Here is a 12,749-nt window from a genome sequence, read left to right as displayed (position 1 = left end):
TAATAATAGGACTTCTTTTATGAAATCTGAACATTTTCAAACCCAGTTTCCCCACAACCATAATGTATGCCTGACTCTTTAAAATGTTCCCTGCATTCCAAGCTGCTGTCCCATTTTTCCTCAGGTACTGCTCCTGCTTTACAGCCTCAGTTTAGCACTGTGAATCTGCTGGCTTTAGCCCTGGCAGTGCTATGACTTGCCTATTAAGGCGATCGTAGGTGCCACACTGCTCCCAGAGATGATTTGTTACGATTCAAACCCACTGCAGCTATTTTTTTCATTTCCAGCATAAAAGTTAGCTTCCATTGGCAAGCCCTCATTTCCTATGCCCTAATGGACAAAGTAATCTGGGCTAGCATGCCCTGGGTGAACAATGAACCCTTTTATTGCTAGCAGACAGTGTGTACTCACTTCAGAAGTGGATATGGGCTATGCCAAATTTCTTTTTGTAATAAACCAAACTTTCAAACAAGTTTATTCATGGATTGAGTCATTTACAGAAACAGCAATACAAACAAGATATTGAATCAGGTCACGTACAATGGGCTAGAGACAATTCATGAGGGGTTAAACAGACAAACCAGTTAGATGTGATCCTTTGAAAACATCCTTGCAGAACTCGAGATAAAATAACTTTTTTTTTAAAGAGAGGTAGCAGTCTGATTCCTTAGCAGCTCAACAGAAGACAATCAGCAAGATTTCTGTTGGTACATATCTAGGGAGCCACATTCCATCCTGTGACTTATAGCCTGAGCAAAAACCATAAAGCTAATAAACATGAACTCTCCTGGAAGAATTAGAACCTCATTGCATATCCCACTAAGATCCTTATTTGTAACAATTAACCTTCACTACTATGATTTTTGGGGCTGGTTTTGTCCATGTTAGAAAAACAAGTTGTAGATAGCTCAGAGCCAAGTCTCTAGCCCCCCTCTCCCAATATAACCTCTGGCTGAGAACAGAAGCAGAGACCTACCTCCCAACCTCTCTACAGCTTATCTTTCGTACACTCTCAGAAGAGACCAATAGAGCATCAGAAACACCCCATTATCCCTCTAACTCTCTTAGCTTTGAGTCAGATCTTTAAGCTGGGATAGCCGACCTCTCCCCAATATGGTGTAATGGGGAGCTCCCAGGACGCGGTGCCGCTCCCAGATGCAGGGCTGGCACTAGATGATCACCAGATGTCAGTAACAAAAAGACAGCAACAGGAACAGAGACACTGACGGAAAGAGAGGGGTAGCCGATTTGTGGGGTGGGGGGGGGGGGTCAGGATTCTCTCAGTACGGTCAATTGATTAAGGTCATTAGCAGTTACCAAAGGTCATTTGTTTCCCCAAATTTGACTGCGAGTTTACTAATTAAATAATGCAAAATGCCCCACTCTGAAGTGTGAATGTTTAGGTTAATTCTGATTTAGGATAAGAATTTCAGATTAAACACAGGACCATATTTCACTTTTTTTTTCCTTTGTAACTAAAACTACATATTGTTTCATTTACTCCCCTTCCTTCTCTTGGTTACACCGACTGATATGTATGCTTTCTCTGTTATCCCAGAAATCTCTAGTCCTTTCCAAATGTTCCAGTGATCTCTCCCAGCTCCCAAAAGTGCCTGTACCATGCAAGAGGCTCTCACACACCTCCAGTGCCTGAAGAGCTGATCAATCTGCTGTACAAAATGCTCCTCTGCTCCCCAGGCCCCTGAAATGCTGATCACTGTGTTGCACAAGTTGTTTATCCTCTCCTGACCCCTTGCTGGCCAATTAGTAGGCCTTAGCAGCTTAGCAACAGCAAAAACAAAAAATAGGTCTGTGCAGAACTTATGCCATTCAGTGTCAAGGCAGGGCCCCTATAACTACAGGATTCACAGTGACTTCAAGTGCAATTTAGTAAAACACAACTCCAAGCTACAGCTGGCTAGAAACAGAAGGGGTTCACTGGAAGATTGAACTTCAAAGAGAGTGAGGAGGACTGTTCATTGTAGATAATCTACTATTGCAACTATTAGTATATCCTAAAACATCATATTGTGGTGCTAAACTATCAAAATTTGACCTAAGTAGCTTTAGTTTTGTTTTGCAAACCTAGCTATATCGATATTAAGTAGGCGTTCCACTGCTCCAATAAAAACTACACAATTACACAGACGATCCATTGCTCAGCTGGTTCTAGATCAACGTGGGCATCCAACACAATGGGTTGAGTTACTCTCAAGTTTGAGAATAATTCCAGTTAGTTCATAGTCCCTGTGTAAAGCTTTGAAGAAAGCCAAAATAGCTTGTAGCCAAGATCCTGAGTGAACTACGTGCAACTTAAGCCTGCAACAGCTCGGATCGAAAACAAAAACTAATTGTACTTGAATCTTGTAATAAAATCTTCAATTATACCCACATCATCGCTAGTTGACCTTAATCCCCAGGACTCTAATATTACTGTTCGTTAACTATGAAATGAACTTCATACAAAAAATATTGTATTAGGTGCATTACAAGGTACAGCTAGAGGCAATTGCGTTAAGGACAGGCATCTCACTAACTTGACTTTGGTGGTTGCTGGGAGTGCAAACAAAGGCTTGCAGGAATTATATTTGCATACCAATAAGCAGGTCACAGATCTCCCACATTCAAATACAAACTCCAGCAGGGGATCATCAATTCTGCAATTGACCTTCCCTGTACAAGGAATGGAGTTCCAGACAACAAACTTATCTAGGCGAGTGCGCTGTGAACCCGTGATTCTTCAAATACTGATTGTCTGTGCAGACGTATAGGGCGGAACTTTCAACTTGCACGGGGGTATAACACCGGCAATATCAGATCAGCCGCCTGCTATACGCCCCGCCCGGTTTTCCTTCCCACTGACCTGGCGGGATGTGTAAAGAACAGCCGATCAGATAGCAGCAGTTTTACAGCCTGCGGGTGTTGAAAGTTGCTCCCATTGTTTTGATATAGAGTGCAGAGGAGCAGCTCGTGCATTACTGGCATAAATATGGAACTCTGACTTAGCAACTCTTGTGAGCTGTGAAGTCCTACTCTTAGAGAGGCATGACAGTTAGCCAACCTTCCCTCTACAGTGTAAAATTGAACTCTGCCTTGGAAGACTCCATCCTAGTCTATTCAATTGATTGGTATGACTGAGCAGTAGAGTCCAACAATAAAAAATGTTTTCTCTAAAGCCTGCCAATATAGTTACAATCATTAAATTAGATAAAGAACCATTTTGTGGAACACTGGAGACGTCAATGGTGAAATTCAGGCCGAGGTTTCTTATCATTTATTTATTTTAGTATTAATACATTCTATCAGGTTTTCAATGCTGAAGATAATCCATTATGTGTTCACTCATCTGTATCAGCCTACAGTGTCACCACTTATTTAGTTTTCAGGTGGAAAGTTGGTAACAATCAAAGAGACACCACCAATTTGGGATGACATCCTGCAGGTGATTGATGAAGTCAACCAGCAGAACAGAGTTAAGTATCCTTTATGTAGGAACCCTGTGTAAGAGTTGCGATAAGATTAGAAATGTTCAATTGTCATGATCTGCTTTTGTCCTCCGAGTTAGTTACTTACCCAGTCCAACAGCTCATCAGAATTGCCAAGCAAGGTCATACCCCATCAACGATTAGGCAATATGTGAAGATTTACTGTACTATAGTCAACAGCCTTTTCTATAATGTCGCTTCTAGGTCATGATCAGATGTTTCCTATGGACTATACATTTCTCTCCGTATACAAGCCACAAGTTTGAAAATTAAGTTTCTCCGTGTTCTAGTGAGTAAAGGTAGCAGCAGTGTAGTGATAATTCATATAGACTACAAGGTCCCAGGTACAGTTCCTGGTCTGTATTGAATTAGATGATCTTAGGCAGGTCAGGAATTGGAGCACTACATTTGGTCACTGCTCCCTTAGACTAGGGAGGAGAAAAATAAACTAGTGTATTCTGTTATAAAGGATAGGATCAAGCTCCTCTGTAATGCCCTCAATCGTCAGGAAGCAGGGGTGGGGGGAAAATTGGTAAAGAAAGACGAGAATTGATAGAGGTGGACATACCCACTGGTTCTATTTCACACTGACTGCAATGTCCCCATTTCAAAAACATTAGAACCAGCCAAGGGGAGATAAGTACATCGCTCTCTTTAACCAGATTTCATTTTCCTTTCATCATTGCTAGATTGCTAGTTGACTTTCATTCCCAAGTCTTTTTAACATTATCTTTGTAATAGATTACTGGTCATTAACTATGAAATGAACTTCATACAAAAAGAATGATATTGTATTAGGTGCATTACAAGGTACAGCTAGAGACAGTTGTGTTAAGGTCAGGTATCTCACTAACTTGACTTTGGTGGTTGCTGGGAGTGCAGACAAATATGTATGTACATGTGTTTTCCTATAAAAAAAAACAAGAATTCCTGTCAAAATGACAACACTGCCAGAATAATTAATAGTACGGAGTGAGTGAACTCCCCTCATTTGTAACTGTCTACCCCCCCCCCCACCCCCACCCAACCCCGTAAATATGCCATAGTTATGCAAAGGAACTATAGGGAAACCTCATTGATGAGGGGAGTGGGAGAACCCCCAAGGGAAATTGACCCCCTAAGTTAGAACTCATTTAGAGTAGCTATGTCATTGTGAGAGAAAAGATTCATACAAGTACAGACAAATTGTTTACAACAAATTTTTCCATGACTTAACCTTTAGCTGTGGACTCTGCCCACTGCCAATCATTACCCCAGTACTTTGGATGGTTATATTCAAAACTATTCTTAACAACTTCTGGCAACTGTTACTGCCGATTGTGACAGTCACATGATCTCTTCTAGAACATTCCACTTTCTTCGGTTGCCAAACATCAACAAAGAGCATCAGTACCGCCTTTTGGAAGTGAACAATTGGTTTCATATTAAATTCAAGGTTCAGCAGTCACAGCAAATTCACCTGGCAGCAGAGCAACTCTCTCTGTTGCTTAGTTACCTCAGCTGAAGATAGCTTCTTGGAGTCTTCGATCGTAATATAACGTTCAGTTAACCAGTTAGATTGTGTTCACAGCTTTCATTTGGCCACCTAGTATGCAATTCCCATTTTATTCAGCGGGGCAAGGGTTCTGCTATTCAGCTTGGTGACCATTTATTGTCAGACACTTTAGGTTACGAATTGCTCACAGCTATGCCTTCTTTGTACACTCAGAAAACCCCGGCAGCTTGTTTGTATTGGTTGAGGTCCAGATCATCAGCTGTTTGCAGCAACTTAACCCCATCAGCATTATTCATCAAGGAATCCAGCTTATTGATCAACTCTGACCAGCTTGGCCTATCATAGGGCTTCCACTGCCAGCAGTGTTTCATTAAGTCATATCTGGAGGGGGAAGTGGAAGAAACAGAAAGTTTAATTTAAAAGATTACACATCATAATTTTTCAGGTTTACATTTAGACAGTTTGGTTCTGTGTTACTATTTATGTACCAAAATACAAGAGGCACTGCAAGATGATCAAACATTGACTATACATTATTCTTTTTAACAGTGGGTCAGATAATAGTATTTCTGAAGAAATGTTTAATTTCCCCCTTGGTCTCTGTGGCACCAAATTCCTTTTAAGAACACATGTCACTTCTGAGCAATAGTGCAGGACCGCCAGTTACTAGTACCTATTGCTCAGCAAATGGGGAATGTCAACACTCTTATTGTCGGAGGTAGTTTTTGGATCATCTTTCTCATTTGTAGCATTTCCTTTCTTCTAATTCCACTCACCAAAACCAAGGCCCTCTCCACACAGTATTGACTTTCTACTGATGCTCTATTTTCTACTGCCTCCAGCCTTCACCCTCTTCACGCTACAACTCTATGGTCACACATACTTAATCCAAGTGTGACTTTACTCACTTTATCCAGGCATCAGGCTTGTCAAAGATAAGGCAAGTTGTTCTCACTTCTGCACAGTCCAGGGGACAGCCACAGAAATCCATTTGCCCATCTCTTCATTCACTGGCAGAGAGATTTCATACATGATCATATTCACCTACAGCAGGGTCAAACTGTGTACTTCCCAATAACAATGTCTGTCACCTATCAGTAAATCCCCAACTGTCCACAAAGTTTGTTCCAGACTCTTAATTGGATGTTCTTCTGAATTGGAGATTCTCTAAACGAAGGCCAAAGTACTTATTTCGCTACCTCATCAAGTTTGTTCCGGGCATTTTTCACTACTTCCTCGGTTTGCCCTTGGCCACTTATCAATACTGAGCCATTCATTACCTAGTCCATTTCTACGAGAGTGTGTTGGAGAGTCTGCACACTACATTGGGATTCCCATCTGAAGCTGTTGCCACCTTATGATACAATATTTTCACATAAAAAGGTCAAACCACAATTGGGTCACATTCTATTGCTCATCTGAATGCATCCTTAACAAGCATTGCATGTTTCATGTCCCCAGTGACTCCTGGGGCACCACTCTTCTCCACACTATTACTGACATTTGAGTCCTACCTTTCATATTCAATAATAAGACTGGTCTGAATGACTGAAATTAGAGATCTGCGTAACTTGTAAAATTACCATCACAGAAACCTAGTTGAAGGCAGAAGACAGACAACAGATGGTGCTAAGATATACATAATATTTAGCAAAAATAGGCCTAATAATAATATAAAATAAAAACAGAAAATGCTGGAAACACTCATCAGGCCAGCAACATCTGTGGATAGAGAAACAGAGTTAACGTTTCAGGTTGATGACCTTTCATCAGAACTGGAACTAATAATATAATGATAGGAGTGGTACCATTGGCAAGGGATGACTTGACAATTAAAGAAAGGATTGATATACAGTGTAATGAAATCATCGAGTCTATAGCACAGAAACAGGCCATTTGGCCCAACTGGTCTATGCTGGTGTAAGAAATAAGATTTCTAGACCAAATCATAATCATGTATCCCATCCTGCAAAGCCTCAGGCGCTTGACTAAAAAGCAATAGAAGTGTGAAACAGACACACTGAAGACCAATTGTCAGAAACAGATATCATGAATCCCAAGGCATAATCAAAGACTCAGGACCTGGACACAGACTAATCCTGTTGTGTTAATTGCAGGAGCTTTGTTCAGATAATTAGGTAACTTTCGTGATTGGCATATACAGGATGAGACATCTTAAATCCGAACAATCAAAATACGCAAAGATAAGGGCATGTCCCTCCCCCATAAGATAGATAGAATGGACCACAGTTAACACCATCGAATGGATATCCGAAAGACGGCTGGGACAATAGGCACCCTAGGGGGCGGGGGTGTCCAGGACAGATGACATCATGGGGCTAATGTCAGCCACTAAAAACAAATATGCTTTAGAAAAATATAAGAACTGAGGCACTGTCCCACTAAAAGTTAGCAGTTTCTTGGGACTGACAGAGGTCCACACACACTACGAACCAGGTCTGATCATCCTGAAATTTCCTAGGGACAGGTTGTAGCATCCTTGTTTATTTGATATAACTGTATTAGAACGTTGTTGTATAAATACTTGTTATTTGGGATAACTGCATTAGAACATTGTGCTTGTGTCTATAATAAAGCTTACATGTTCATCGTGGGAGTTATTGTTAAGGATTAACAACCCTTGGTAGCATTAATAACATTTCCAACAGCCAGCATTTATGCTCCACACGAGCCTCCTCCCACCCCTCATCATCTAACCCTATCAGGATACATTTCTCCCTCATGTGTTTATCTAGCTTCCCCTTAAATGTATCTATGCCATTAGCCTCAACTACTCCTTGTGTTACTGAGTTCCACATTTTTACCACTTTCTGGGTAAAGACGTTTCTCCTGAATTCCCTATTGGATTTATTAGGATCTTATGCTTCTGACCACTAGTTTTGGACTCCCCCACAAGTGGAAACATTTCTCTACGTCTACCCTATCAAACCCTTTCATTATCTTAAATAACCTCTATCAGGTCACCCCTCCCAGCTTCTCTTTTCTAGAGAAAAGAGCCCCAGCCTGTTCAGCCTTTCCTGATCAGCATATCCTCAGTTCTGGTATCATCCTTGTGAATCTTTTTGCACCTTCTCCAGTGCCTCGATATCCTTTTTATAATGTGGAGACCAGAACTATGCACAGTACTCCAAGGCCCCGAAATTAGCAGGGAGGTGGGATGGCAGCAGGGTGGGGGGGGGGGGGGGGGGGGGCGATTGGCAAGTGGGTGCATTTAGTGCTTTCATTTCATTGCATGTTTTTTTATTTAATTTATTTAGTTTCTTTCTCCCTGATCCGGCCCTTCACGTCTGCTTTCACCAGGCGTGAATCAGAAGCGGTGGGCAAGCCGCCCGGGTAAGTTAAAAATCTTTCTAATCACTTAATCTGTCACAGGTAAAGTGCCTTAAGTACCTCAATGAGGTACATTTGGCTCTTTAACGGTCATCCCACCGGCTTTAATTGCCGACGGAGCTTCTGTTTTCGGGTCGCCTGCGCGCACACAAGGTGGGTCCCTGGGAAACTCGGAAGCCAGTGGGTTGGAGCCGGCTTCTGAACCCGAATGGGATTTACGCTATTTTCGGAACTCCCCACCATACCTGCATTTGCCTCCTAAAATCACCCCCCCATGTGTGGCCTAACAAAGGTTCTATACAAGTTTAACATTACTTCTGCTTTTCAATTCTAACCCTCTAGAAATGAACCCCAGTGCTTGGTTTGCCTTTTTATTTTAAAAATGGCCTTATTGACCTGCATCATTATTTTTAATGATTTGTGTATCTGTACCCCGAGATCCCATTTAGACTTTTATTATCCAATCAGTATGAGGCCTCCTTATTCTCCCTACCAAAATGCACCACCTCACACTTATCTATATTGAAATTCATTTGCCAATTACACGCCTGTTCTGCAAGTTTAGCAATATCTTCTTGCATTTTGACACAATCAGGATAGAAATTAATAACAGCAACAAAATAATAGGCAATTTCAAGATGAAAAGGTGCATGGCTGTTTATCCAAGTAAGAGAGGCTGCAGGAAATCGTAAGATGGAGAAGTGCAGCGATGCTGATGGAGTAGGAGGGGGATAGCCTCAATTACTCGCCAATCTGAGCCACAACGAATGGAAACAAACAATGAGTACAGCGTGTGGCATCTCCCAGCACGGGAAGCACAAAGCAGACTAGTTAGTCCAGTCTGGACGGCAACTTCAACAACCTGGCACACGGCCAATGGCAGACTGGAAGCAGCAGAGATCAACGGAGGAAAAAAATAGAATGAGCAAAATCACAAGACCATAAAGTGCTTACAATTTTACATTTTCTCAAAAAGAGGACTTGCATTTATATAGTGCCATTCACAACCACAGGATGTCCCAAATCACTTCACAGTCAATGAAATACTTTGAAGCGTAGTCACTGTTGTTATGTAGGAAACACGGCAGCCAATTTGCACACAGCGAGGTCCCACAAACAGCAATGAGATAATGTTGGTTGAGGGATAAATATTGGCCAGCAGACCGGGGAGAACTCCCCTGCTCTTCTTCCAAATGGTGCCATGGGATCTTTTACAGATGCATTCAAAGCATTGCGGAGAAATTAAGTGGCTAGGCTAAGGAATGAGACAGGAGCTTTTATATAAATAAGATGTACACTGATGGCACAAAACAGTGAAGCAGAAGATTATCCAATAAATCCAAAGCTCCGGTCAGCAAAATTAATTAAATATCTGAATACAGCAGAAAGCTATTTATTGAAAACAGCTGACTTTAATTGTGTATAATTTATTGGTAAGCCCACTTTTAGAATACTGTGAACAGCTGATATTCAGGGCACTGATGGAGGTGGTTTGGAAAAGAGTCAATCTGTTTTTCTGGGTTTTTTTCATAATGTGAGTTTTAAAATCCCAGAATCATCAGATTGTCAGAGTATATGATCCAGGTCACTAAAATACTGGGAGGTACATAATGCAAACAGAAACAGTTTTTTTTAAAAAAAACTTGAACTACAACAGTGGAACTGGAGGCTACGAGTATCCAGTCAACAAGCCAGAAGCAACACCTGCAAATTTCCACATCGTTCACCTGAGGAAGGAGGTAGCCTCCGAAAGCTTGTGAATTTAAAATAAAATTGCTGGACTATAACTTGGTGTTGTAAAATTGTTTACAATTGCAAATAAAAGAACTAAGGGTAGATTTTCCACCATGGGCACTCACAGGTAGGCCTGAGATTGAAGCAGGTGCTAGTGTTTTTCCTCCCCGGGCTCTTTCCAGGACCTGGGCAGACTCCCAGGACAGACTTGTCCCTCGGCTGGGCCTTGCACCTGTATACCAGGGAGGAATCAGGCCAGCAGTTATGTTCCTGGCCACCGCCATTAGGGTCTTCTTGGCTGAACATCAGCATCCAAATGGTGTTGGGGCCTTTAGACCATACTTGTTGGGGGGGTGGTGGTGGTGAAAAGAATCAAAAGAAATGTTAAAACTTGCTGAAATGTTTCCAGCCTGCCCCAGGACCCCACACACCCTGCAGGCAATTGCAGCAAGGTTCTTTAGAAGCCCCTCTGCTGGGGCAACCAATAGGAACAGAAGTAGGCCATTCAGCCCCTCAAGCCTGTTCCACCATTCAATTAGATCACGGCTGATCTGTATCTTAAATTCATCTATTCGCTTTGGTTCCATATTCCTTAATACTGTTTCCTAACAAAAAATCGATCAATCCCAGTTTTAAAATTTTCAACTGACCCCCAGCTTTTTGGGAGAGAGTGTTCCAGATTTCCACTGCCCTTTATATGAAGAGCTTCCTGACATCACCCCTGAATGGCCTAGCTCTAATTTTAGCTCTTGTTCTGAACTCACCCACCAGAGGAAATAGTTTCTCCCTATCTACGCTATCAAGTCCGTTAATCGTCTTAAACACCTCAACTAGATCACCCCATAATCTTCTATACTCGAGGGAATACAAGCCTAGTTTATGCAACCTGTCCTCATAATTTAACCCTTTTAGCCTCAATGACTGTAACTGGAGGAAGAATGAAGCAGGAGGCCAGGAATGGCAGCACAATGGCTTCAGAGACCCGGCATAATGGTCCACACCCCTCTGTCCTTGGATTCTCAGGCACAGGGAAGAGGGAAATCTTCCCTTCATTTTCTTCAGAATGGTAAATTTGTGGCACAAATTCACTACAAATTCTATGCCAATGAACTCTTAAAATAAAGCTGGATTAATATATAATTATGAAAAGAATTAAAGGTTATGACTGAAACCACAGAGAAACAAAATACTCCATGAATTATAATGATTATGTTACTAGTTCCATAAAATGTGATCAATGGAATGAAACTGGTTAGTATTGATTGATGGATAGATATCTAGCGTTGCAACCTGAGAGTTTCACTGATTTACAGGAACAAAGATATTTCACAGCAGTTTATTTTGGAAATTTTACCTATGGTCAGTGGGAGATTAAACAAACTGGGTAAACCCATGAGAGGGCAAGTTACATGCAGAAGAAATGGGCTTGATGGAGTGAATGGCCTTTTCTCACTCCATACATTCTTTCAGTCCTCAGAAATCAAATTAAATATTTTAAAATGGGCTTGAATTATGTACATTTTAAAAAGACGAGAATCATTATGCACCTGAGTGTTGCCAGATATTGTTCCCTAGACCTGGGTCCAGGGAACAATATTGGGCAACGTAAAACAGTGTCCAATTCATGTGTCTGGCAATACCACCTCAGGGCAGCTCAAATGATCCGTGATTTGGGCACCAATTTTCTCATTTCACCTGTAACCAGATGTAGATTTTGTCACATCAGAACGGTGAGCGGTTATAGGAAATGACAGTGAATCCAACAGATCAGCTACTTCTGATCGAAGTCACACTCTGAGTCCCACCTGACAGGGGTCAGCTAAGCCTCTTGGCTCCAGCCATTCACCTTTCACAGAAGAGTTCATCATCACTCTCCTGGGTAAGTTAGTGCTGTATTTCAGCTATTTGATTCTATGTTGTTCTTGTCTGACTAGATGACCAAACTTGGGGAATTGTTCAAAGTCGTGTATTGCTGAATATTTCCCTCCAGATCAGGAGTACAGTAGGAAAGAAGTGAATTCAATTAGGATCAATTCTTTTAAGCACAGAGAGAGAGAGGAATATACCACAGCCTGCCTCTTAAACCACAGCCTGCATCTTATTTTTACAATCAGAACTGAGTGTCTCGAAACATTTTCATTTAGAATAGTATCTCCAGACCAAATAGGCTAAGCTTTCTAACTATTGCTCCTTGAATGCCAAATTCTACACAGAAAGTTGGAAGCTTTAAATCCCAAATGAATTCAAAACCATTTGAAATCAAAACCAGTGATCAAACCAATGTATAATATTTTGTAAAATCCTTCCACAAAAAACTTACACATGAATGATGAAGGATTATTAGTTGCAATACTTAACAATTAGGTAATAATAAGAGATGAAAAATTAACAACTTTTGATTTCACCCACAATATAGAATATGTGACTGATGATACAGTCAGATGTGAACAAAGAGGATCAATGGTAGTTTAGTACTGGATGTGTTCACTGATATTGGATTTGTTAGTCAACTGTCAAGATTCATTTGTTACATTACACTGGGAGGAGAAATGAAGGAGGATTGTATCCGGCAATAGCCAGAGCTGGTTGTAGTTACCCCATGAAATCCATGGCTACAGGAGATGGTGATGAATCTTAAAACTAATACACATTCACACTTACCGTTATATATTCTAACATCTAGC

The 12,749-nt window shown here is 41.2% G+C and overlaps 1 protein-coding gene across 1 annotated transcript in view; it reads right to left on the bottom strand.

Annotated features, from left to right (window-relative positions):
* Positions 1–4,530: 4,530 nt before the first annotated feature.
* The window catches only part of si:ch73-206d17.1 (tyrosine-protein kinase STYK1), a 68,554-nt gene continuing 60,335 nt past the window's right edge, over positions 4,531–12,749 (bottom strand). Inside the window, exon 10 of the mRNA XM_067970123.1 lies at positions 4,531–5,361. Coding sequence (XP_067826224.1) covers positions 5,190–5,361 — 172 coding nt within the window. The 3' untranslated portion in view covers positions 4,531–5,189. The remainder of the gene's footprint in view (positions 5,362–12,749) is intronic.

The sequence above is a fragment of the Heptranchias perlo genome, chromosome 32 (assembly GCF_035084215.1).
Source record: "Heptranchias perlo isolate sHepPer1 chromosome 32, sHepPer1.hap1, whole genome shotgun sequence".
Lineage (NCBI taxonomy): Eukaryota > Metazoa > Chordata > Chondrichthyes > Hexanchiformes > Hexanchidae > Heptranchias > Heptranchias perlo.
This window is presented reverse-complemented; position numbering and strand designations above follow the sequence as displayed.